The 27,325-nt window shown below is 42.8% G+C and overlaps 1 protein-coding gene across 5 annotated transcripts; it reads right to left on the reverse strand.

The window, feature by feature from the left end:
* Nucleotides 1–2,383: 2,383 nt before the first annotated feature.
* On the reverse strand, nucleotides 2,384–24,827 carry LOC120398574. Of its 5 annotated transcripts, XM_039526074.1 has the most exons (11): nucleotides 24,682–24,827; nucleotides 22,001–22,121; nucleotides 14,967–15,110; nucleotides 14,136–14,250; nucleotides 13,078–13,152; nucleotides 9,880–9,936; nucleotides 7,606–7,665; nucleotides 7,045–7,106; nucleotides 3,806–3,872; nucleotides 3,459–3,508; nucleotides 2,384–2,646 (listed from the first exon to the last, which is right to left on the reverse strand). In XM_039526074.1, the coding sequence occupies exons 3-11, from the start codon at nucleotides 15,101–15,103 to the stop codon at nucleotides 2,490–2,492; spliced, it is 780 nt and encodes a 259-aa protein (XP_039382008.1). In that variant the 5' UTR covers nucleotides 15,104–15,110; nucleotides 22,001–22,121; nucleotides 24,682–24,827; the 3' UTR covers nucleotides 2,384–2,489. The 5 variants fall into 5 exon arrangements, with proteins under 5 accessions (XP_039382008.1, XP_039382009.1, XP_039382005.1 ...); XM_039526075.1 differs by lacking the exon at nucleotides 3,459–3,508 and having other exon boundaries at nucleotides 14,199–14,250; XM_039526071.1 differs by lacking the exon at nucleotides 3,459–3,508.
* Nucleotides 24,828–27,325: the final 2,498 nt, after the last annotated feature.

Raw genomic sequence — 27,325 nt, forward strand, 5'->3', positions numbered from 1 at the left:
TAGTGCCTAATTTTCATGTTTGCTTGGCTCTGCGATAATTACTACGTTAGTGTTCTCCTATTAAAAGATACTACAGTAGTTGCCCAAGCACAGAAGTATCACTATTAAAGGCTGCAGTATGCCAGAAATTGCTTTGAGCACGCTTTCTAACCATCGTAAACAACTCGTGTGTTTTCTTTCCAAATCTAATGTTTTGGAGAGTTTCAGCCTCCTTTTCCCTCTCTCCTCACCCTTTTTGCACCAGGTACATTCAAAAAATAGCTCTTGGGTCTAGCACAAGCCAACTATATGGGAGGAAGAACTCATTAGAGAGCAGTTTTCACGGGATTTCCAATCTGGGAAGAAGGAGAAAGGGGGTTGGAGGAGGCGATACCATAACAAACTAGAAACGAGATTCATTTTAGGAGGCCAAAGAAGCTGGACGTCCCCTTTTGAACTTCCTAAGCCTTAATTAATTGTTATGTTTTTCATATGCAAAGAGCAAAACATGCGCATTTAAGATGGATGACTTTTACTTCAGATTAGAGAAAGCAAAAGCAAATGAAGTGTGCGTGTGAGAGTCAGAGAGAAAACAGTGGCATGTAACTTACATTGTAACAGCAGCCACCTTGAGTTCCCCGATTCCTACTCCTCTCAGCCAGCAGACAGGAAGTGAGACTTTAAATTTCAGGATGTGTGTAGTGCGGTGTGGGACTTTGCGGTTGACTTACCCGGTTAGCAGGGGTAGGAGCTCTATAGGGATTGCTGTTTGATTCCTGCTGACTCCCTAAGGCAGGCCTGATTATTACCATTTATTTCTGGTGACACCCACAGTTGTGCTAGTAGCCTTCCAAACAAAGAAATAGGCATGATTAGCTGTCTTGGGGGGTCACACAGTCTAAAGCCGGACAACCAAATAATCAGAAAACAGGTTATGAGAAGCTCAACAACAACTATATGTCATATTCACAAATATATGTAAATAGGAAATGTAAATTATACCCTATGTACTACTCTGGCATGACATTGGCAGGTAGCAAATTTCCCATTGGGATCACAGTAGAGATGGGGCTTCTGGAGGGACCAAAATGCATGGAGAGTCAGGACGGTTGTTCCATACACAAGGGTCAGCACAGAGATGTTTGTGTGAAAAGCAGGCGTGGTTCATTACTCCAAATGTGAGAGCTGGGAGGTGAGGGTGGCTCTTAAGGGAGAGGGAATGAGGACGAGGGCCGGTGCAAGGATGTTTCGCACCCTAGGCGAAACTTCCACCTTGCGCCCCCCTTGCGCATCCCCACCCTGAGGCGCCCCCCCTCACGGCAGCTCCCCCCCTCATGGCAGCTCCCCACCCTCTGCCCTGAGGCACGCCCCCTACCCCAGCTCACCTCTGCTCCGCGCATGAGCACGAGCACCCCGAGCACGCCGTCGCTGCTTCACTTCTCCCGCCTCCCAGGCTTGCGGCGCCTAAGCTGATTGGCGCCACAAGCCTGAGAGGCGGGAGAAGTGAAGCAGCCATGGCGTGCTCGGGGAGGAGGCAGGGCTGGGGTGAGCTGGGGTGGGGAGTTCCCCTGCATGCGGCCCTCTCCTCTTACTTGCTGCAGGCGGCCCTCCCCACGGTCCCCTGCCCCAGCTCCCTCCGCCTAATGCCGGCGGCGACCGGAGTGGCCGAAGATCCAGCCGCCGCAGTAGCCACCGAAGAAAATGGCGCCTCCCAAATCCAGTGCCCCAGGCGATCGCCTAGGTCGCCTAAATGGTTGCACCGGCCCTGATGAGGACACAGGAAATCCTGGAGGAAAATCCTTGAAACACCAGCCCTCAAACAGGAAGATTGTACTGAGGCTTCTGCTGTATTAAAACATGTAACTAAAGCCAAACACCAGGAAGGGTGCATCTCGATCAGTGACTCAAGGTCTGTGTGCTGTGCTGAGGACTGGAACCAACTGTGCCTATCTATGGAGTAGTACCCAGCGAAGTAGGATTGTGACATCTACCCTGCACTCAGCTATCTGCACCGCACATCTGAAATCTGACAACATGTATTCACTGGGGCAGAGCCTCAGCTAGTGTAAATTGTCACGTCCATTGATTTGGCGCTATGAAAATATACATCAGCTAAAGGCCTGCCCCACTAATCTCTAATTTCATGGACATTTTAGAGAATGACCTGAACTCAAACGCCAGCAGGGATGAACCCCTTAGAGTTTTCTGGGCATTCAGAATTTGGAGAGGGACCTAATTTCTGCAGCTGAGGTCCATATATAATCATAGCAAAGAAACTGGAGGAGTTCAAGGACACAAGCTTTTGTATAGACTGAAAAGAGAAGTACAGGATGTAGGAGGAACTTATGCAGATCTCATAGGAAAGCCCACATGTTAACGCACGCATGTTTATAGTGTTGGGGAAAAGGTTTATTTTGTAAGTTAACTCTTTCTTTTGCTCTGTTCCAAAAGCAAGCAAAGGAAAACAGCACTGTAGTAATCCAGTTCCGACCCTTTCAAATATTCTAGGGTCAGTGCGGCCGAAGGCAACTGGTATAGTGCCTGTGGCAGGTACACGGCAGTAACTGGCATATCCAGGTAGTATGAAAGAAATATGTATAAAATATAAACAATGCTAGGAGGAAGATCAAGCACTGTAAAAGTTTGAAATTGAGCTCCGGAGGTTTCCTGCAGTGAGAGAAAGAGAGAGACACACACACAGATAAAAAACATTCAGGCAAGACAACACAGAATCCTAGAAATAAAGGTCTATTAAATTATCTAGTCTCTTCCTTCACTCTTACCCCACCTGGCTAATGAAAGATTCTTCCTTCCTATTATTATTTGTATTACAGTAGATCCTCTTGCTGAGATCAGGGCTGTACTGTTCTGGGTGTTGTCTGACACATGAGAGACAGTCCTTGCCCGCAAAGAGTTTGTAATCAAAATATATGTGACAGCACGAGCGGGAGGAAGTAAGTGGTATCCACATTTTACAGATGGGGAACTGAGGCATAGAGAGATTATGTGACTTGTCCAATGTGATACAGGAAGCCAGGAGACTAGGGCAACTTTCCGGGAAGAAGAGGACGCTCACCATTGCGCAAGGGTGATTGCAAAGGGAAGTACTGCGTTGGCAATGGCAGCATTTTAAGATAATCTCGAAGGAACCTACCCAGCCTAGGCAAGGAAAACATGCACTGTAAACATTTTATCAATGGGTAAACTGAGGCATAGCACTGTTATGTGACTTCTGCAAGGTTACACAACAAACCCAGTGAAAGAGCTGGGACAAGAACCCAGGCATCCCAAGTCCCAGTCCCTTATTATCTCAGTCCCTCGGTGCTCTAATTTTAGATACAATTTTATTTTCCCTGCTGTAGGTATTATCCCACATTGCCTCTCCAAAGAGGTTCCAGTGCCAGTCAGGATAGCCTTAACCCCACGGCTCTCAAACAAAAGCTAAACTGAACTGGATATAATCAAAACATTTCACCCACCTGAGCAAAGAGAGCCTTTTGCTTAGGCAGCTATTCACTAATTTCTCAAGCTGCAAAGGAATAAAACAGAATCAGGGAAAGAGGTGGTGTAAATTGCTTTGAAATCATGTTTTCTCCTTTCAAGGAGAACAAATAAATAACTAAACACTGCAGAGTTATAAATCTCAGCCATCCGATAGTGATTAGCAATTGGGCAAGTTTAAATGCAGTAATTCCAACACAGGGGGTGGGATGATGCAATAAATCACAAGAGTTAAAAAACCGAGTCACATAAGAGTTTGGGTTGCATTTTCTCCAGGCTAGGGCACAGGAGCAGCAAGAGGGACATTAGCATAGTCCAGCCTTACCAAGTTTGCTTTGGCCACCTTATGCATCGGTGATTCCGAGTGGACCTCCTTCTGCTCCATTGGCTGGCTGTGAAAAACAAAGACACCAAAATAGAATCCAGCTGACTCTTCTGCAGCTGCATCAGCTCAGATCAGCAGTGCTAACGGGAACAAAAACTGTGCCTCAGTAAAGAAAGAAGCTGTGACCCAATGATGCACAGGCACAAATATATAGATTGTGAAGGGGGTGTTTTTACACTTTTGAACGTATCTGTGCCATTTTAGGCAAAACAAGAAAGTGGAGAGGAGGTATGGGGAGCTGAGTCTGTCATGAGCCTCCTTATGGCAGGATTTCATATTGGATATGTCATTCTATTTTATTCCCCTGCAGGGGCATGCACAGGAATTTAAATTTGACCACTTTTGGAGGGGCACGTTACAGCAGTGGCCGGGGGTTGGTTCAGCATCTGGGGGCTGGAGCAGCAAATGGCAGTCAGCCGCTGGGGCTAGAGCAGCAGCCGGGGCTGGGGCAGAAATAAATATTTTTTGATGAATATGTGCACACCCGTTTCCCTCCCCCTCAATTTCTCTCCCTCTTGAATCTCAAGATATTGTTTTTAAATGTACAAGCATTTGGTTTAGCAGCAGGGTGGGGAAAGAATCAGCCATTGACCCATAGGCCTAGACATGAGCAGGGAAACCCTTACTGAAGACACTCCAGCTCTCAAAGGGCACCAGGCCCCAAGTGCAATCTCATCCCTCAGCCATGTAGACTGTGGGGAAGCAGACAGGAGCTCCCAGATTGAAGCCAGCTTCAAAAAGCAGCAATGGAGCAAGGAGAGGCCCATACACTGCACCTTCATGAACACCAATGATATCAGCAGACCACTCTGTACAAGTAGAACTCTGGACATTCTTTTCTGTCTGCTGATTGGTTGTCTAATATACACAAGGTCCCAGGGACATCCCAAAGTTCATTCCATGTGTTCTTTCCATCTCTCTAAGTGACTTGGCCCTTGGTGCTGGGAATCGCTGGCTTTCATGTGCTGCTTACCCAATGGTGCTGCACATACTCTAAACTTCCACTCACTAAACTACGACAGTGCAACAGTGAACCAAGAAAACAATGTTTTACTGGGGAAAAATACTTGAGAAGGGACCCTTCAGAAGGGGCTAATGTTCACTGCAGATATATACACAAATGCGTAAATTTCTCTGTGCTTAAAGGTATTTGAGCAAGAAAATAAGCAAGTGAGTGCCAACAGGAAACACTCAAGCCCTGGTTTTATTGAACTCACAGGATTTATTTTTGTGCTGCATGATGAGCAAAGGGTGGGTGGGGGCGATACGTGCAGTGCTTAGAATCACATGGCTAAGACTGTGTATTTAGAACCAAAGATGGCCATGAAATGATCATTTGGTGTCTTAGACCTTGGAGATTTTGAAAGTGTATCTGTGTGAAAAATTACAATATGAATGCGAGAACTGGGAGGCAGCTTATATGAGATACTGGTGGCTAAAAGAAACACAGCCATTTTACAGGTGCTCTAAAAGTGACACTACCTGTCTGACAGCTTTGCTGCTGCTTTTGCTATTTTTATCCATCCTTCTTCAAAGTACTAATATGAATTAGGTGCACAACGTAAATGAAATAGACTAGAAAAGGGTATCCTGAGTCTTTCCCACAGATTTCTTTCCTCAGGAGGAGACAGTCCACACTTGGAGTCCAAATCTTTCCTGACCACCCATATAAGTGTAAATTGAAACTTCTGTTCTGTTAGTATTTAAGGTTTTCAGGTAGGGACCAAGTTTGTCTATGCTTTATAAATGCCAGGTACCTGCAAGATGCTATGCAAAGGCATAATACTAATAATTAAAAACAACGAATGGCAGCTAATTCAGGAATGAACTACCCGAAAGTATTTTGGGTGCTATTTTTTTAAGTAATCATAGAATCATAGAAAAGTAGGGCTGGAAGGGGACTTCAGATGTCATCAAGTCCAGCCCTCTGCGCGGAGGCAAGAGCAAATAAACCTAGACCATCCCTGACAGGTATTTGTCCAACCTGCTCTTAAAAACTTCCACTAATGAGGAATCCATAACCTCCTTTGGAAGCCTGTTCCAGAGCTTAACTCTCCTTATAGTTAGAAAGTTTTTCCTAATATCTAACCTAAATCTTCCTTGCTGCAGATTAAGCCCATTATGTCTTGTCTCACCTCCAGTGGACATAAAGAACAATTGATCACTGTCATCTTTATAACAACTCTTTAGTCACCTAAGACTTGTCAGGTCCCCCTCAGTCTTCCTTTCTCAAGACTAAAGATGCTCAGTTTTTAAAATTTTTCTTCATAGGTCAGGTTTTCTAAACCTTTTATCATTATTGTTGCTCTCTTCTGGACTCTCTCAAATTTCTCCACATCTTTCCTAAACCGTGACACTCAGAAATGGACACAATACTCCAGCTGAGGCCTCACCGGTGCAGAGTAGAGTAGGACAATTACTTCCTTACATACAACACTCCTGTTAACACACTCTAAAATAATAGTCTTTTTTCAACTGCATCCCACTGCTGACTCGTATTCAATTCACGATAAACCCCAGATCTTTTTCTGCATTATGAGTGCCTCACCAGTTATTCCCTACTTTGTAATTGTGCATTTGGTTTTCCCTTCTTAAGTGAAGTACTTTGCACTTATCTCTATTGAATTTCACCTTATTGAATTCCGACCAATTCTCCAATTTGTCAAGGTTGTTTTGAATTCTAATCCTGTCCTCCAAAGTGTTTGCAACCTCTCTAAGCATGGTATCATCTTCAGATTTTATAAGCACACTCTCCACTCCGTTATCCCAATCATTAATGAAAATATTGAATAGTACCTGCCCAGGACTAAACCCCGCAGGACCCCGCTAGATACACCCTCCCAATTTAACAGCAAACTATTGATAACTATTCTTTGAATATGGTCTTTTAACGAATTGTGCACCCACCTCATAGTAATTTCATCTAGACCACATTTCCCTCATTTGCTTATGAGACTGCCATATAGGACTGTGTTAAAAGCCTTACTAAAATACAGCTATATCACATCTACTGCTCCCCCTCACCCAATCCACTAGGCCAGTAACCGTGTAAAAGGAGGAAATTAGGTTGGGTTGGCATGATTTGTTCTTGAAAAATCCATGTTGGCTATTTCTTATAATCTTACTGTCCTCCAGGCGCTTACACATTGATTGCTTAATAATGGATTGCCAATACTTACCATGCAATTAGTTCCGAATTTTTGAGCTCCTCTCGCAGGTGGTTTATTTGTGTCTGAAGATTCTTAACAGTTAAAAAGAAACCAAACACACACAATTGAGCCTTTTTCGCATTTGGAAATTCACTAGTTGAGTGCACAATACAAGTCAAGTCTCCGTTCATTAGCAAAACACTGACATCAATATGATCCTTGTAAATATTCATGTCTCAAACAGACGATGATAAACAAACTTATAGGAACTCCCAAACTTGATCTCCTGTGCTCACCATATTACCACGCATTCCGGAGCCACACACTTTAAAAGTAAAGTTACTGCTTGCTGCATGGTGGTGATGGATAAAAGTGCTCTCTATTGTATGCCTTTGGGGCCCTACAGAGGTTATTGCGATGCAAATTCCCTTACACTAAAATCTATATTACGTTTTATCCTGTTGTTTCATAGTTTGTCATTCTTGTTATTCATTTTGGGAAGGGCTGAGATGCTCTAGGGATAAGGGTCTTATAACTACCTAGACAGACAGAGAGAGATCTTATATTTTGACTAGTAATAGGATTTTATACCTCTATAATTTTGCCCTGTTCTGCCACGGTTCCTCTTGTTTCAGATATTTGGTGCTTTTCCTGAAAATAAACAAAAAACAAATACATGTTGCTGGAGGAAAAACTTCAGTTGCTTCTTTTGTTCTTAAAACATATATTACTCTTAATAATACATTTCTTAAAAGGAATAGCTATTAGCACAGCTCAAGTGTAGCAGTTTTCTATCAGTAGTTCTTTAATAATTACAATTTACACTGAAATAGTAACTATCACTCAAGGATCTCAAAGTATTTACAGATTAATTAATCCTCACACTCCGACTGTGAGATGGCTAAATATTACTAAACCCATTTCTCAACTGGGTAAATGGAGACAGGTTACGGTCACTAAGTCCTCCAAGGACACGCTTGTCCAAAGTCATCCAAGTCAGCGCAGACAATAGAATGTAAAGTCCTGGTTCCTAGGGCCCATACTCACAAACACATGCATTCAGTGGCAGACTATGGAGAAATTGAATAAATCAATCAGTCAGTCTTGTTCCTCCTCACTTTCTGGAAACACACAGTAGGTTTGGGACTCTGAGGGTATGTCTACACTATACACATTGTGGTGGCTCAGCTGTAGCACTGCAAGTAGGCCACTATAGCACTACAGTGTAGACATTTACTACTGTGATGGAAGGGGGTTTTCTATCACTGTAGTAAATCCACCCCCTTGAGAGGCAGTAGTTAGGTAAGTGGAAGAATTCTTCCATTGACGTAGCTGTGCCTACAGTGGGGGCTAGACTGACATAATTATGTTGCAGAGGGTGTGAAATTTTTCACAGACCTGACTGAAGTAGCTAGGTTGACCTAAGTTTTAGGTGGATCCAGGCCCAGTTAGCATTAAATCCTTCCTACAGTACTACTCTGCAGACTTGTGAGCTTGGTTCATGGCGACCAGAAGAATCAGTGTTGTCCTTTCTTAATGTGAAGAACTGAAACCACAGCCATAGGTACAAGTTCACAACCTTGACAGAGACCCTGCTTTGACAAGTACATAATTTTACTGTCTTGATCAAAAAATGAAAAAGCACTTTTCCTTACCAAAAACAAACATTAAAACCTGCAAACTAACCAAAGAGGGAACCTCCATCAGACCAAAATGCTCCATCTTAACATTGTGTTAAGGGGTGCTGGAACAATTTGTATAGTGGGGGTGCCGAGAGCTATTGAAGCAAACTGTAAACCCTGTATATTATGGAAATCTCTTCAAGCCGGAGGGTGGGGGCTGCAGCAACCCCAGCACAGCTAGTTCCAGCACCTGTGATTGTGTTTATTCAAAGTAACTTATGAGGTAACTAGATGGGTTATAGAATACAGAGATTTTCACATTACATGACTCATTCAAATCCTGCATCTAGAAAGTCAAGACCCAGATTTTCAAGACCTCATTCTTTGTAGCAGCAAAACAGGCTGTTATCCACTGAGGTGCTAATATTTGTGCCCGCGATGAAATATGAGAGCAAAAACTGGGAGCTCTATTTTTGCAAGTTCAAAGTGTGACTGCAAAATGAGTGGCCAGGCAGAAGCCTGGCTGAAAATCTGGGCTCAGACGTTGTCATTGTTCAGTTCCCCAAAGTGAAACTGGTGGTCCTAGTCCATTTTCTAATGGAGAAGAGCACAAGTCATAACAGCACTTAATCTAATGATCCCTTGTTGATAGTATCAGAAAAAAAATAAGGAATCAGTGGGTCATGGAGACTGAACTACCCTCTCATCCTAATGTCTTGTCTACACTAGCTTTGTCCATATAATTTCCCACCATTGCAGCACAGTTAGCGCAGCTGCACTAGTGATAGCATTGCTGGGGGAGCTGGTTGTAGTCAGCTCAGTAATAGCCATTGGTGTTTTGACCTCTGTGTTGTCTAGACCTGCTCTAAGCAGAGGTAAATAACATTGTGATTAAAACTGGTGGCTGGTGTGCACTAGTGCTCCCACCATGGCTACCACGGGTGGAGCTTTTCAGTGCTAGAGCAACAGTGGGTAATTTTGAGAAACTTGCTTGGTTGGAGGTGGTCCCTCCACTGCAGGGGTAAGGTACATTGGTTGAGCAACAAGGAAGTTTATTGTGCTGCTGCTATATGTGTTCTGTGGATAGAGGACTTCGGTCTCTAAAGCAGAGAGGCTGGCATTTTACAAGCACTAATCTCCCAATATAAGACTATTTTTAATAGTCACTGCAAGTTATCACACTCAGAGATTTCTGCCACAAGAATTAATTTCCTGCTTCATAAATAAAGGCATGTCTTGTTACCTTTATAATGTCCTCCTTCTTGTCTTCCATCTCCCTCTCCCACTGCTGCAAATACATCTAACAGAAAAAGGGGAGGCATGTGAGGTTGAGTAGGGTCAAACACAGAGAGAAATCATTGGTTTATCATAATGGCTTATTTGGGAAAATACAATTCTATCTTCAATATGTTCCTACAAACACATACTAAGGAAAACTCTCTCCACGGGACTTCTTCATTGTAAGTATATCCTGTGTTTTATTATTTTTTTTTTAAAAATTATTAATTCCTTTCCATGTTAGTTGCTTTCCAAAGTCTTTTGTTCTGGAAGAAGGGAGATGCTTCGTATGTTTATAGTTCACAATAGCTCCTTTCACATTACAAGTATATGTGGGAAATATATGTGACAGTCAGTGAAGTAGAGAATAAGGCTCCTCCTTGCTTTTACAGGTAGCAGCAACTAAAGACATGTGCAACATACTACACTTACAAAGGAAAATTCAAATGCACAAATACAAAATGGGGAATACCTGGCTGGGCAGTCATACTGCAGAAAAAAGAGGAGTGTTGTACATAAGACAGGGGTGAGCAAACTTTTTGGCCCAAGGGCCACATCTGGGTATGGAAATTGTATTGCGGGCCATGAATGCTCACAAAATTGGGGGTTGGGGTGTGGGAGGGTGGTGAGGGCTCTGGCTGGGGGTGTGGGCTCTGGAGTGAGGCTGGGGATGAGGGGTTAGGGGTGCAGGAGGATGCTCCATGCTGGAACCAAGGGGTTTGGAGGGCGGGAGGGGGAATCAAGGCTGGGGCAGGGGATTGGGCCGTGGGAGCAGGTCAGGGGTGCAGGTTCCAGGCAGCGCTTACCTCAAGCAGCTCCCAGAAGCAGTGGCATGTCCCCACTCCAGCTCTTAGGCAGAGGTGGGGCCAGGCGGCTCTGCGCACTGCCCCATCCACAGGTGCTGCCCCTGCAGCTCCAACTGGCCATGGTTCTCAGCCAATGGGAGCTGCGTGGGCAGCACTTGGGGTGAGGGCAGTGTGCGGAGCCCCCTGGTTGCCCCTATGTGTAGGAGCCAGAAGGGGAACATGCCGCTGCTTCTGGGAGCTGTGCAGAGCCACAGCACACGCAGAGCTGGGCAAGCCCCGGACCCTGTTCCCCAGCAGGAGTTCGACGTCCGGATTAAAACATCTGCACGGCCGGATGTGGCCCCCAAGCTATAGTTTGCCCACCCCTTCCGTAAAACATCGGAGGTAATTATCCTGCTGTACTCATCACTGGTGAGGCATCAGCTAGAGTACTGTGTCCAGTTTTGGGCACCACACTTTAACACAGATGTGGACAGATTGGGGAGAGTCCAGAAGAGTGATACAAAAATGATAAGAAGTTTAGAAAACTTGACCTATGAGCAAAGGTTAAAAAAACTGGGTATGTTTACTCTTGAGGAAAGAAGACTGAGGGACGACTTAATAACAGCCTTCATATGTGTAAAAGATTGTTCTGTGATCAATTGTCCTCCAAATCCACCAAGGATAGCACAAGAAGTCATCATCTGAGTTTGCAGCAAAGGAGATTTAGGCTGGATATTAGGAAAACTTTGTTAACTCTAAGGATAGTTAAGTACTGCAATAGGTTACCAAGGGAGGCTGAGGAATCCCCATCTTTGGAGGTTTTTAAGAACGGGTTAGACAAACACCTGTCAGGGACGGTCTTGTTTTACTTGGTTCTGCCTCAGTGCACGGGGCTGGATTAGATGACCTCTTGAGATCCCTTCCAGCCCTTCATTTCTTTGATTCTATGCTTAGACTGTAAGCTCTATGCGGAAGAAACACCTTTTCATTATAGATGTGCAGGGTGCCTACCACAACAAACCCAAATTCCGATGAGAGCTTCTAGCTGCTACTATAATACAAATAAATAAAAATGAATAATTAATTAGTAATGCTTTCTCAACAGCAAATGTGTCCTTTCAACTTCACTTGTGATTTTTCTCAATGAAAGCCCTTCACTGATGCCTCTTTATAAGTTAACTAGTCCTTATATTATGGAAATATCATGTCCTGGAAATGGCTATGCAGCAGGTCAGAATGTAATAGTTACTAATATATTGTACATGAAGTGGGACTTTCCATGCCACCTGTAACTGTTTTGTTTTTTTACCAAGTTCTCTATTCAAGATGGGCCTGCACATTAAACCTGACTAGACTTCTTCCCCATCACACTTTTCTTCTCTTTTTGTTGCAGTATTTTGCTGCCTAAACTTCTAATCAGTTGATCCAACCTACTTCACAAGTGGATGAAACTATTCTTCCTGTTGCGGGTTCTTCTCTTTTTAACACATATAAACTGTCTGATACCTCCTTCTCTTGAGTGATTCATTTTTGGTCCCTTTCCAGATTTAGAAGTATTTTCTTATCTCTACTTTTGTTTTAAAAGATTGTTCTGACCAGCTTCTCAAGCAGCAAATCATTCTCAGAACTGGAGAAAGGTTTAAAAAGACACAATTCTAGAATGTCTCAATGCATTTGCAAAAGCAACCTTCAATCTGAGCAATGTTATTTTTTTCTCTTTCTGTGTTTTAATTTGCTGAGCCAAGTGTTACAACATTCAGCCATAATAACCATACAGTGGGATTTTTTAATGGTAACAACATTTCTTCCCAAAGGATTCCAGAAACTTACAAACTACATATACAAGAATCACTTCACCCACAACTAAATGCAGTCTCATCTGGTTTGGAACATGGCAGCTGTTTAACACCATACAACTACTTAGGGCAAGAAGTGAAGAACATGTTATCCCATCAAAATTCTAGGGAGAATTTAGGTAAGCAGCATATATCTACCTGAATCTGGAATTCTGCCAAGACACAGAGGCTAAACTAACACTTTACTCTTACATAAATTGAAGACTTTACCCAAAGCAGCCAGGGCCCTGAGTTTATGTTTCATCTCAAAAAAGGGCACCACTAGACGCACAGTGTTCCTTATCAACATGCTGGAGTTTTTATTCAGCACTGACTCAGAAGCCACCTAATGACTACTTTCGACGGTACCTGGTGTTGGTCTGGAAGTCCACATGCAAATACTGACCAGGTCTAATGTGGCTTAGGAGTTGAAATGCAATGTGATCATAGCCCACAGTGATATTGCTTGAGGCCAGTCCATGTACTGCACTGATACATTAACAATATATATTATGTACCGGGTATTATTTTCCCACTTGCCTTTAAGTGATTTATCCTCTCTGTACTTAGAAATTCTCCATTCTTATGAATCTTACATTCATGGAATTCAGAAATCTGCAATTTAAAACCAAATATTACCTTAAAGAACAAATAAGAAGAACCCTATTCTGGCCAGCAGAAACTTCCCGAGCCTCCAGGTCTATGGCTCAGAATAAGAGAGGTTCCATGTGAGGCCTCAAGATCTGAAGCTGTGTGCCATGGAAATGTAAAAATGCCTTCAAGACCTTTTTCTATGGGGACTCCCATTTTAATTATGCTTCTCAGCAAGGACATAATCTGATGGTGCAAAGCAGGACTGAAGGAATCAGTTTTGTCATTCTAGAGCACTGGAAAGTTGAACATTTCCAGATTGTTATGAGTTAAGTCTTAAAACAGCTAAAAATTCTTTTGATCAGTTTCCTGGTTCAGTTTAACTACTGTGACATTAACAGAAAATGCTATTAAAATATATTGAAAACGTCGATTTTTTTCCTATCAGGGCACTCCAATTTTGCATCAAAAAATTGTCAACATGGCAGCTTCCTTTCTGATTATTCTTTATTCTTCATTACATTGTATTTCTTTGTAATTAGCTGTAGTGATTAGAACTTCTAGATTACATTGGAATTCTCTTTAATTAAGAGGTCCAACACCTACAGAAATACTGTCGGTAAATATTAGTATAACCTTTTTTCACATAGACAAACAATCAGAGAGTGAAATCCTGTCCAAATTAATGGGGGAAACTCCCACTGACTTCAATGCATCTGGGATTTAAAGAAGATAATTTAAATTACTTGTCCCTAGTTACACAATGAATCAGTGGCAGAGACTGGAAAACAGCCCCTGTCCCTTGATCCCAGACACAGATACTGATGTCAGTGGAATTACACTAGAGTTAAAACAGTGTAAGTGAGGGAAGACTCAGGCTACACCCTCTGGACATAACTTTGCTTTTCCTTACGCTAACTTTTCTCGTTGCAGCATTGAGGGAGTAGCTACACTTCAATGTTTCCCTTGCCCAATATAGTAACTCTATTCACACTTCATTCTCCAACCTCTTCCACCTTCTGCCACTCTAAATCTTGCAACTCCTTGACCTTGGTAAAGGTTGACTTCACCTCATCAATCTCTTCCACCACTCTTTTCCTAGGCACTGGAGAGCTCTGAAAACTGCAAGACACAATGACACAGCTAAGAGTATGTGACCAACTGCAGTTTGAGAGATTGTGTCCTTGTTTCAGGAAAAATGTTAGGGCAAGAGTAAAAGGATTTTAAAAAAATGTTTGACTACATAAGATCATATTTCACACTAGAGTTTCTTCGCCCCACTTCCAAATGTCATTTATAAAGCTGGTTAGATAAAACTTATATAAATTAAAAACTGAAATAAGGACTTAACCCCCAAAAAGAAAATTTGAGAAACTGTGAAAAGAACAGGAGTACTTGTGGCACCTTAGAGACTAACACATTTATTTGGGTATAAGCTTTTTTAACTCTGGTTAACTTTTGGAAAAAAAAATCACAGTTGCCCATTTCTGCACTTTTCTATATTCTGACTTGGACCAAGATGTAGGCATAAAATAATACCACATGAATAGCCTTTCCCCACATTATTTCTAGGCCAACCACAACCAGGAAGTATTAGTAATCTCAAGGAAGAAACTGCTGCATTATTTCCCAACTCAGGAGTCTGGAGTAGTTTGAGAAGTGTCTAAATGTTTTAGGTGCAGTTCATTAACAGCACTCATTCCCCACCCCACGAAGTTGATATTTTTGAGAGTGTTTACACTCATCAGATTAAAAGCAAGCCTGTTCTCACAGGTGAAGCATGAAATAGGAGCTATATTAGAAATAACAATGAGAAAACCTATCTACACTGGTTTTACCTTGCCATCTTTTCTCGGAAATGCCTGTTTTCACCCAAGAACTTCTGGTTTTCTTCAACGAGTTTGGTAACCATTTTATTGAGGTACTTCTTCTCAGTTTTTAGCCTCTCAGTGGCTAGTATCAGATCTGAAATCATTGTGCTCCTACAAAAATATTTGCATGTCACAATCTGTTGATCTAAACTAAACGCTAGGTCATGAGCTGTCTCCCAGAGAGTTGGAATAAGACATTTGGATGAACCATATAACTGCCGTTTGAAAGCTCTTCATGCCCGACAGGCCTCACAACAGGCACTTTCTTTTGTGCTTAGGAGCAGCTCCCTCTCAACCTTGGGAAAACCACTCCAGATATCAAGTTCTAGCAAAGATGTACCACATTAAATGTTATGACAATGACTGTAACGTGTTTGTACAAAGTCCTTTGGTAGTTTTCTTTTAAATTACAAAAAATAATTTATTTTTACCTTTAGTACCATAATCTCTGAGCAACGTCTCCCACATTAATGAATTGATTTAATCTTCCCTAATGAAGCATTATTATTCCCATTTTACAGACAGGGCACTAAGGCAAAGAAAGGTCTAAGTGACTTGATCTTGTCATGTAGGAAGTCCCTGACAGAGCCAGAAACAGAACCTAGAACTTCTGAGTCCCAGTTCTCTGCCATAACCTAAGAATATCTATCTTTCAGTTGTTTATGGCTATCTAGAAGGAGCTGTGGTACTTAAGTTATCACCCACTGTTCATAGAGGACCTTGCTTAGCTGAGCCTCAGTAGTACTTCTTGGGGTCTTTCCTGATTCTTCCATACTGCTCTGAACTTGGACAAGATTTCCTGGGCAAAAGAATCTATATTCAGGGAAATCTTGGAGTGGTTTCCTAGGGGCATTTTTAAAACCTGTATGAGCTGCAAAAAGGTGCGGTCTCTACCTCCAGTATTCATTGCAAGTATTGTCAGATATGAACTGATAAAAGGATGAGTAAGGTGACAGAAGGTGGCCAATCAACCTTTTGAACTCTTCTTCTGCCTGACCAAGCTAACTATACCTAAAGGGTGGCTATCTTGGGCTGGTGGTTGGTTGACACTTGGTTACACAATCCAAATAAACAAAGGGAAAACATACCCACTCCTCTCTCCATAGAATGAATATTAAACTTACAGTTAATTATCAGGCTTTACTAATAATGAAATCTATTTTAAAAAGACATTGAGATCATTGCTTGTGACACAAATTTGAAATGGACGGTGATTTTCACTTAAAAGTTACAAAATCAGATTTAAAAGATGTTACTCAAACCTTAAGCTCTTTTTTGTACCACACCTTACATTTGGGATATAAAATTAAAAGCATGTGGACTCATGATATACTCAGAGTACACAGAATGGCTGAGGGAAAAATCATATGAAGAAGGGAATTGTAAAGCTGCTCAGAGTCTGTGGTTATTGCTTGACATATGTATTATGTGAAATAAGGCTGTGACTGCATGTAACTTGAGGTCTCTGCTTATTCTGTAGCGCTGAGACAAAAATAGCTGTCAAATACAAGTCTAGCTGCATCTCTAGCCCCACTCTGCATGTATCTCTGAGTGCTCCCTCTCCAGGCTTTAGGCCTGTAGCCGTCACCCCCTTAGGGCGCAACCTCATTATTTTCCCACTCTCAGACCAAGGCACTAGGCTACCATCCCCTGCGTATCAACCATGACTGCTCAGTAGCCCCCACTGGATTCGGATGCCCTGCAAGTCTTCCGTTTGGGAGCGGTGACCAGTCCAAACTGTGACATAAATTAGCTTTTTCCCAAACAAAATATCATTTAATCTCAACAGAAGGAACACAGCATAACAAGAGCAAAGAGGTATTAATGCAATGAACATGCATAACCACTTGCATAAGTGCCTCACCCAAAACTTAGTAGGCCCAGCTAATGTAGATAGCCCGCTTCTGGGTCTGTGAGAGACAGTCTGTACCCCTATAGCCTGTGCTTCCCCCTCTCATCCTTGCTCTTCAAGGCCTGCTTTTTTTAACCTCTTTAAAGTTCTGTGTCTGCCCTTGTGTCTCCTGAACCTAGCCAAACCAGTTTTGGTACCCCACCCCGGGAAGTCGGGAAAAGACTTCACAACAGTTAGTCTCAGAATTGTCTCTTATGTATTGGTAAATGGGAGGCTATCAGATGTGTTTGTCTGCCTTCCAGTTTATCACCATATAACATTATGAACTAATATGTGCGTCCTCCACACCATCACGCCTCTTAGGATCATTCACAGACATGTCCTCCCGCCTCACCCCTGCACCAAGCAAAAGGGAACACAGTAAGATAATAAGGGAGGAATCATGGTGATAAGAGAAATTGTGTGTGCACTCCCCCACACACAGAAGAGTAAAGGTCACGAGATCCTTTCTACACAAGGCTATAGTTAGGTTACATCTACCACAGGTGCCACTTAGCTCCTGGTGCACTGACCTTGTTTGTGAGGTGGCATGAGATCATCATTTCTTAATTAAGATCAGTAAGCAGGAGATAGCTCATATTTTGCCTTAATCTTCCTCCTTTAAGGCTCAGCCTTGCTCCCACTGAAGACAATACTTTCCTGCCCACTTTAGTGGGAAAAGAGCAGCGAAGACAAGCTTTAGCTTTTTTGGGGAGATGCTCAAATAGTGCTCTCAACAGTAATCACAGACAGGCCCACTACCACTGCAGTCAGCAGCCCACTCTACAATCAATATATGGGGATAGAGTAATAACCAGACTCTGCTCCTCTGTAATGAGGGTGTAAGGCTGCTTCTCAGCAAAGCAGAGATTCAGGGTTCTTTTGGATCCACATGGATTCACTGGTAGCACCCTTCACTAACTAGGGCTGGCCAGGAAGGAGGATGCAACTATCCCTCTCTACTGTGGTGCTTGCATTGTACATTCATACTTTGTTGCCTCCAGGCTAGATTACCTGCCTACTTAAGACATCCTCCCCTTGAGAATCTCACAAGCTAAAGATAATGCAGAATGCGGCTAGCAGTTGCCTGAGAAAGGTGCATAACTATGAACCCATAATATCTGCGCTGATTTCCTGTTTCCTTTTGGTTGTAGAGGTGAGTGATTATCTTTAACACTTCTGAATAGTCTGGCACCCAGCTATCTGAAGAGGCCAGTTCTCATAAGCGCTGACTTCCCCTCTGCACGGTGGGTGCTCAACCTGCCCCTGTCCCACCTCTTCCTGACCCTGCACTGCCCTCATCCCACCCCCATTCCACCCCTTCCCCAAAGTCCCCGCCAAAATTGTGTTGGCTCACCATGGACTACCTCCTATTATGTGAAAAACACCGTTGACCATCACTTTAGCTAAAATAAGCTAACACTGAATGGATAAATAATACATGTAGCAAAAACCAAAATTCTACAAAGCAGAGAAGCTTTTACTGACGCTGTGACAGTTAAAAATGTGTAGCTTGGGAAATAAGAACTTTTTTTATACCAAAGTAGTCTGAAGATGTCTATAATGCATCGAAATAGAACCAACCACCAGAACTACATTTGGGTGGCAAACAGTGGAAGTGGCAGGAAACCCTGTTGCTATCAGCTAGCTTGTCTAAGCCCCCAGCTAAAGAGAAGGGTGGGAATAGGAAGGAAATAGCACACACACATATATGGGTGTAGTCTCGCTTCTCAGCTCAGACTGTTGCCAGGGGCATTAAAAAAAAAACCAGGCTTGCTATTTATCATAAGGCATTTTATACTATAGCAATTTTACTGTGTATCTTTAGTTGGCAAAGATAAACATCCCTGCCAAGTTGAACAAATAGACCCAAAGATCTAATAGCCCAATTCTATAGGAAAGAACTATGACTTGGGAACTGTAAAATGGTTAAACACAAAAAAGGCCTGTGTAGTGAAGTGTAGATCTACCTGTCGCTGTGGCTGAGATGCCTATTTTGGCAAACCTCTCTATCAGGACTTTTTTTGCCACACTAATGGAGGTGCAGCGCATGCATGAGGAGATGCAGATACTGCAGGTAGATCTGGTGTTGCACGTTGAGGTGTGGGGCAGTTTTGGCTGAACCAGGTTGTTGCTGGAGTCTGTGACTGAGCAGCTGGAGCTGACATTATTTCCACTAGTCCATGAATGTACTTATATATGCCTCGGGTTTATTTTCAATGGAAGAATGTTCACTTTTTTGACCTATCATGTAGTCTACCTTTGTGATTCCTTTGCTCTACATTTTTAGGGGTTTTGCTCCTTGCCAGACTCTGGTAACTCCAGTAGTAAGGTGCCATGATTTTCTCTTGAAGACATAAAATCTGACCGTAACAAGAGAACTAGCCAATTTATGCCTAGATTGATTAGCACATATTTTATATATGTCAAGAATAAGAATCCATTCTTATAAAATCTAGGCTTTAATGACACTCCAAAACACTAGAGAATCTAAATGAAGACCCATTTAAAGAGTATATATCTCTATATAAATACAGTATGTATCTGATACTGAGGGGGAAATAATATCTACACAAGACAAAATGTTTCTGGCTCTGAACTCACTTCCATGGAGCTCCAAAGGCAGAGGAGAGGCCATGACAGTCCCGATCCCACACAAAAGGGATATTAGACATAGTATCTAATGTCCATCATCTACTCTTCCAGGTGGAAGCCATGCCTGGACTATAAAGGGGCAGGAGAAGCTACAGTGAAATATGTGGCAGCAACAAAAGGGTCTGTTGGACTCTCGGCAGAGTCACTCTGCTTCCTTTGGTCAGTTTGGGACTGCAATGAGGTAATGCTCACCTGACTCTGAAGGGGGGTGGGGAAAGCCAAGAGGGAAGAAAGAACATGATAAAAGGGAGAGACATTTGCCATGCTCTTCCTCTCTCTTCCACCTACATCTACAAACACCACTGAAGCACTGATCAAAGGGGAGAGCCTGGCTGAAGAGCAACCAGCCAGCCTGTGGTGAGAAGCATTTAAATTTGTAAGGACATTGGAAGTGTTAAGGCCAGCTTAGAATGCGTTTTGCTTTTATTTCATTTGATCAAATCTGACTTGTTATGCTTTGATTTATAATCACGTAAACTATATCTTTATAGTTAATACATCTGTTTGTTTATTCTACTTGAAGCAGTGTGTTTGGTTTGAAGCATGTCAGAGACTCCCCTTGGGATAACAAGCCTGGTACATATCAATTTCTTTGTTAAATTGACGAACTCATATAAGCTTGCAGCATTCAGTGGGCATAACTGGACACTGCAAGACGGCAGTTTTAGGGTTGTGTCTGGGACTGGAGATATTGGCTAGTGTCATTCGGTTGCACAATCCAAGGAGCAGCTTACATGCCAGAGGCTGTGGGTGAACAGCCCAGGAGTGGGGGTTCTCACAGCAGAGCAGGGGAAGGCTGGCTCCCAGAGTCGAGGATTGGAGTGACCTAGCAGATCACTGGTCCAGATAAAACCAAAGGGGAATGTCGCACCTTGAAAAAACCTTACTGGATTAAGTTTAAGTATCTTTGGAGTCAATTGTATTAATTTCTAAGTTCACATATTATAGTGGGCCTGGATGATCAAAGAATTTATACTGAACAACATGCCAGACAAGAATGTTTTTGGGAGAATATGTGTGAAGTGGATTACCTGGGAAATATCTAGGGGAAGGTTAGTATGAGTCCCTCTCTCCCCCACCCAGTACACTGGTATGCAAAAACCCAGCTGCAGGAAGCTACATCCTGAGGAAGGGACTATTGTCTAATGATTACCTGTTCCTGACCTCTTAACAACAAAGGCCCAAGCTGTAAAAAGGAAAGATTAGCCTATGCCCAGGTGTGCTTGTTCTGAGATAAAGTTGTTATGCACTTGTAACCATGGAAAAACCCCTTGGTGGGGTTTGAAGAACTGACTCCTACCAAAGTGTCTGCTGGAATTAGGGTGTGTGTGTGTGATCTCTGGTGAGCTGATTAGCCTGTGTGTAGGTTCTTTTATTGGTTTTAATAGGTTTTCAGTATAATGCTTTCCCTTAAGAATAAATGTGCTTGCTTAGAAAGAACTGTGGGCAATTACGTTGCTCATAAGCCTTTGGAGAGAAAGCAAAGCATAAATGCAAACCTGTTCAGGCAGTCTGGCTTGCTAGGGATATCACAGGGAACTGGGAAAAATCCCAGACAGAAAGGAGAGAGACATGAGTCTCTGCCCAAGAGAGATGACACCTGAAGAGCTGGGAGCCTAGAGTGGATGCCCTTGCTAGACAATGGAGGGGGAATACAGGTTCAGTTGCCCTGAACTGTGACAGCTATGATTTGAGATATTTTCCATTACACAGGCACCGTCAGATTCTTCCCCCCCATCCTCTCCATCGCTGTCTTCATAGAGTAGGCAGGGTGGAAGGGCAGCATAATGGGACAAAGGACAATAGGGAGGGGACTGGGTTGGCACAATTTAAAATAAAATGTAACTGACAAGATGCTTTATTGATCTGTGTCTATCTGAGATTTGCCTGTTTAGAATGTGAGCTGTTCAGGAAAGTGACTGTCTGTGATGAGGTGTATGTGCAGTGCCTGGTCCCATGGGGCCCAGATCCTGGTGGCAGACCTCTAGGCACCACTGTAATACTAATATTACTAATAAAGAGAAAAAATAATAGCTTGTATTAAATAAATATAATTATACTGAATGTTAAATATGGTCCTTAACTAAATCTGGATCTAAAAAAATGAGTTACCGTGGCCTTTCCTTCTTTCCCATCACCTGGACAATCACCACCAGAGTTGGCACAGATAATATGGGAAAGGCTCATGCTGCCTTCTCCCAGGCAGATATAAGTGTCGTAGAACTCCAACTTTGTCAAAAGGCTTTTAGGCCTTTCCTTTTTATTTCTTCACTCTCCTACTATTTAGCAAGTTAGAGAATTTAATTCAGGTGTCCAGCTTTGAAATGAACTCTAGGAGGCAGAATTAATGTTATATATTTAACCTAAACTTTCCCATTTCCTGATTTTTGAGTGCATAACTCTGCTACCTCAGTGTTGCACTGCCATACACCTTATACCTTTAAATTATGCTTACCTTGTCTAATTCTTGTTCAGCTTATCCCCTTCCTCTCCTGGCTACACACACAAACCTGTTTCTACCATCTTTCTTTGGGATGTCAGATATAGTCTACAGCTTTCCACAATGTATTGGACTCCTTGCAATGAAAGAAAATTGACTGAGTGCATACATTTTTTTTGGCACACCTGCAGTATGCTTATAGAACAGTTATTCCTTCTCACATTGCCCGCAACCTTGGTAGAGTGGTGGAGCTGATATACTCTATGGCCTGGGCGGGTCATCTAAACAATGTATGGAGCAGTGTTTGAGTGTTATATGCTACACCTGTCATCTGAGCACAGCATTAGAATAACTAAAATGTATGATCTCTTCAGGTTACCAAAAGAGTTTGTGCTGCATATGAGAAGCAGCTCACCGATTTCAGCACTGCTCTGTGCCCTTCATTATTAATTTGGAGGAGATTTTGAACTTGCAGTTTGATTGTTTATCGGACTGGTTTATAGTTTATCAGATTATAACATTTCTTAAGTCTTCAAATTTCTGTTACTTGTTCATACAGCTAGCCAATGCCTGGATCTTGTTTTTAGTAGATATTGTTTATTTAAAATGTTCTATTCTGTTGTCCTGCTCATTATTTGAATTCATTTATTATTCCTTGTTTTAAGCTAAACTCAGCAACCATGACAACCACTTGCCTGAATCTGAGCAGTATGAATAAGGATATTTTTATGTCAGCCTTGGATAAATCTTTTCATCTGAGCCACAACACCTGAGGATATTGACTGTTTGCTTAGGGCTAACAGGTGCTGAGGGAGAGGTCATCTCCTACTAACTGCCGAGCAACTTACAAGGGAATGAACCAGCAAAGTTGGTTCAACTGTGGAAAACTTTTGAATCAAGCAAACTTGAATCAGTTATGTTTCCAGCTTGCCTTACAAAAGCAAGCCACCCAAAGTTAGATCTGAAGAGTTACTAGAATAGTCTAATCCCCTGACACCCACAGTTGACTCTATTCCCACACCGACCAACAATATCAGCATGGTTCACCAAGAAACGACGTCAGACGAACCACTCAGGCAGAAAATAGAATGGAAGTGGTAGAACATCTGCTCCAAATCTAGCCTCCAGCGTGAAGATTTCTTGTAGGACACCACCAGCTCAGCTACAAAACCACACCCCATAGTCAACTAGCTGCATTATTCAAACATCAGACCCAAGCATCAGCTGCTGCGAGGAACCCTCGTTATATTCTGCAGAAGAGATCAAACAGCTGCACGAGGAACTCAGTGAGGCAGAATACTCAGAACCAGACTGGATGCCTGTAACTGCTCTCTGCTCCACCACTGCAATGGAGTTTATCCCACTCATGCACATCGGAGACTTGAGAAACATTTGTTCCTTCGGTGTTTCTTCTTAGGCTAGCAAAGAGCAACCGTGTCGTCTGATAATGAAAATTATCAACAACGTCCTCAGAAAAGTAAACCTGCAGCCTTTTCAAAAAACAACACTCACCCCCAATTATCTGGTTAGAGCCAAAATTTGATACATAAACATTCTCTAAATTATCACCCTGTCTCTCATCTGCCATTCCTAGCAGAATTCCGGAGAAGTGATCTGAAATCAACACAGTGAAATTCAATAAAGTATTCTGCAAGTATTGTACTTCAGAAGGAAAAAAATCACAGAAATCACACAAATACACAGGGGGAATAACTGGCTAGGCAGCAGTACTGGAGAACGGGATCTGGGGGCTACAGCAGATCACAGACTGAATATGAGTCAGTGTGATACTGCTGTGGAAAAGGCAAATGTCCTTCTGATGTAGTAATCGGAGTGTCATAGGTAAGAAACAGGCAATAGTTGTTCTGCTCTATTCAGCAATGAGTGGGGCCTCAGCTGGAGTCCTGTATCCAGTTTTGGGCCCTGCATTTTAAGAAAGATGTGAACAAATTGGACAAGAGAACAACAAAAATGATATAACATTTAGAAAACGTGACCCATGAGGAAAGGCTGAAAGAACTGGGCATATTTAGTCTAGCGAAAAGACTAAAGGGGTACATAACAGTTTTAAAATCGGTAAAAGGTTGTTATAAAGAGGAGGGTGATCAATTGTTTGCCATATCCACTGAAAGGAGGATAAGAAGTTATGGGCTTAATCTGCAGCAAGGGAGACCTAGGCTAGATATTAGGAATAAAATTCTAACTATACGGATGGTTAAGTACTGAAATAGGCTTCCAATGGAGATTGTGGTATCTCCATCACTGGAGGTTTTTAAGAACAGGTTAGATAAACACCTGTCAGGGATGGTGTAAGCATACTTAAAGCTGCCTCAGCACAGGGGGCTGGACTAGATAACCTCCCTTGTAGCCCTACATTTCTATGATTCTCTTAAAACAATTAGAAAATAGTGATAACTAAGTTCTAATAACATGTGATATGTACTAACTTACTGAATGTCTCAGACCAGGACACGGCACAGAGACACAGCCCTACTAGCATTAATGAATTATCTCCCCATGGCAATAGAGGCTATATGTTAATGCTTATACTACTCAACCTCTCTGTTGCCTTCGAGGAGTTGGACCACAGAGTGCTATTGACCCACCTGCACAGCAAACCTGGAATGGTACGGTACTGCAGAGATTCCAACTTCTCCTCTAACAGGACACAGTGACAGTGGACAATTTCTGCTTACCTCAGGGAGCCCTCAATAGTGGAGTCTCTTAAAGCATAATGAAATTCCTCCTTTCTCTTCAATATACATCAAACTATTTTGAGTTGCGGGGATATGCCATGAGCTCTGCTGCCAACAACATGCCAAGGACATTCATTTGTGTATCATTTTCAACAGATGCAGCCATGGCCACCACAAGGATGTCACAATGCCTACAGGAGAGCAGCACCTAGAGGAAGACCAGCTGGCTCAAACTCAACCCATGCAAGACCAAAGTGATGCTGGTTGGAAGGGCTGCTTTGGAAAACTAGCAAGACGCCATTGAAGAACTCTACCCCATTTTAATAAAGGGTTGAGAAACTTCTAGGTCCTGTTCAACTTAGAACTAAGCACAGGTTATCAAGATGTATGGATTGCAAAAAAGCCACCTTCGGCCATCAGCTAGATAGTACACTTCACTCTTCTTTTCTCTTGGATGATCTACCCAAAGTGATTCATGCACTCACCTCCTCAACTGGATTACTGTAACTAGCTATTACTAAAGATGAAAGCAATGCAGAAGCTCCTACTTGTGCAGAATGAGGGTACCTGTAGCCTCAATAGGACAGGCTACTATGAACACAATGCCACAGTTCTCAGATTCCTCTATTGATTCCTACTCTAGTTCCACTGCTGGTTCGAAGCCTCGGTAGTGGGCATCAAAGCCACCAATAATTCAGGACCTAGCTACATCTGCAATTGAATTTCCATCTGCAATCCACAAAGGCTGCTGTGCTCCTACAGGACAGTGCAATTAACAAACACCAAGATGAAACACATGAGAACAAGAGAGAAAGTGTTCTCAGTGGTAATAAAAGGAGATATACCAATCTCCTAGAACTGGATGGGACCTTGAAAGGTCATTGAGTCTAGCCCTCTGCCTTCACTAGCAGGGTCAATTTTTGCCCCAGATCCCTAAGTGGCCCCCTCAAGGACTAAACTCATAACCCTGGGTTTAGCAGGCCAATGCTCAAACCACTGAGCTATCCCTCCCCCCAAAGTGAAAGTGGCTGCATTTTATTCTTAATAAGTATCTTTGCCAACTGACTCAATATACCTACAGAATGATAGGTGTGAGTTAAAAGCTACACTCAAATTTATAAACCTAAGAAAGAGGATAGCATTTAGGATAGAAACATAGGATATAGTTTATCTCAAATAAGTGAGTTAAAAAGATATCTTACCCATATTTACTTAAGAGACTAGTGTGCATTCCATACAGAGAGATCCACAAGTAAAAAATCTGGATGATGTACTGTACAGGAAGAACAATCCCTTTCTAAGCAGTTGGTGTCTGGGAGAGATGCCACTAATGTTTCAACATCCTGTGATGGTATGTTTTTGGTCCTCCAAAGGTTGCCAGGGTTTTGGAGGGAAAAAAGAAAGCATCAGATCCTATTTCTAATTAAAAAAAAAAGTGTAACTCTTCTGCCACGTGGAGTCAGCAGCAACAAGGGCCAGGTTCAATATCTATTCTAGGGGTTCCTCTTAACAACAGGAGATAGAACCGTCTTGAGCTGCCACCCAGTAATCTGGGAAAACTAAACACCACCCCTAGGAGCCTCTCAGGGCTTGCCTACACTACCAAGTTTTGTTGAGAAAACCTATGTCGACACCCAAAATCGACAAAACAAAAATCGCCAAAGGGTGTTCACACTAGCTCCCTCTGTCGACAGATCATGTCCACACTGGGGACACCATCATCGACAGGGTGAGCAACGCACTGTGGGTATGTATCCCACAGTGCAGTGTTGTGGGAAGGAAGAGCTGATTGCTGCGTATCTTGGGATTCTCTCCGGGAGTTCTCCCACAGCCCCCTCAGCAGCCGAGAGCAGCATCATGAGTAGCTCTGTGAGCTCTCTGTGCTGAAGAATGGCAAAGCAGCACAGCAGTCTGTCCCTCTCCGCCTGCAGCAGTGTCTGCCTGATGCTGTGTTCCTAGCGCAGGGCAGAACAGGAGCATTCCAATTATTTGCTCTTTGTTTGTTCCCCAAAGGGAGCAGCACACAGATACTTCCCGGAGCTTTGAAAGGGAAAGGGCGCATGCCTGCAGGGCAGCAGAGATCAAAACACTGAGCAGAACAATCAGGGGCAGGAATTGTGGGATACTGGTGGAAGCCAGTTCTGCCGACAAAACAATCAGCAGTGTCTACACTGGCTCTTTGTCAATGGTAAAGGGAGGGGAAAAGACAAAAGTCTCTCATAGGGGTGGAAGTTTTTTGTCACCAAAACTGGGCATTTTTTGCAACAAAAGTCCCATTGTACTGTGTACACTCTTGCTGTTTTGTTGTCAAAACGCAGTTTTTGGTGACAAAATTTGGTAGTGTAGGCAAGGCCTAAGAAGCAATACTTCCCCTCTCACAAGCACTGAGTCTGTGTACAACAAAATAAGAGAAACAAGGTGGATGAGACAATATCTTTTATTGGACCAACTTTTGTTGGTGAGAGAGACAAGCTTTCAAGCTATCCAGAGCTCTTCCTCAGGTCTGGGAAAGGTACTCAGAGTGTCACAGCTAAATACAGATAGTTCAGCCTAAGTAGTCAGCACATATTCTAAGAGACCATTCAAGGCACGACCTGTAAACACTCCTATGGTCATAGGTCAGAAAGGGAGGTTAGTGGGTTAA

The sequence above is a fragment of the Mauremys reevesii genome, linkage group 2 (genome assembly GCF_016161935.1).
Source record: "Mauremys reevesii isolate NIE-2019 linkage group 2, ASM1616193v1, whole genome shotgun sequence".
Lineage (NCBI taxonomy): Eukaryota > Metazoa > Chordata > Testudines > Geoemydidae > Mauremys > Mauremys reevesii.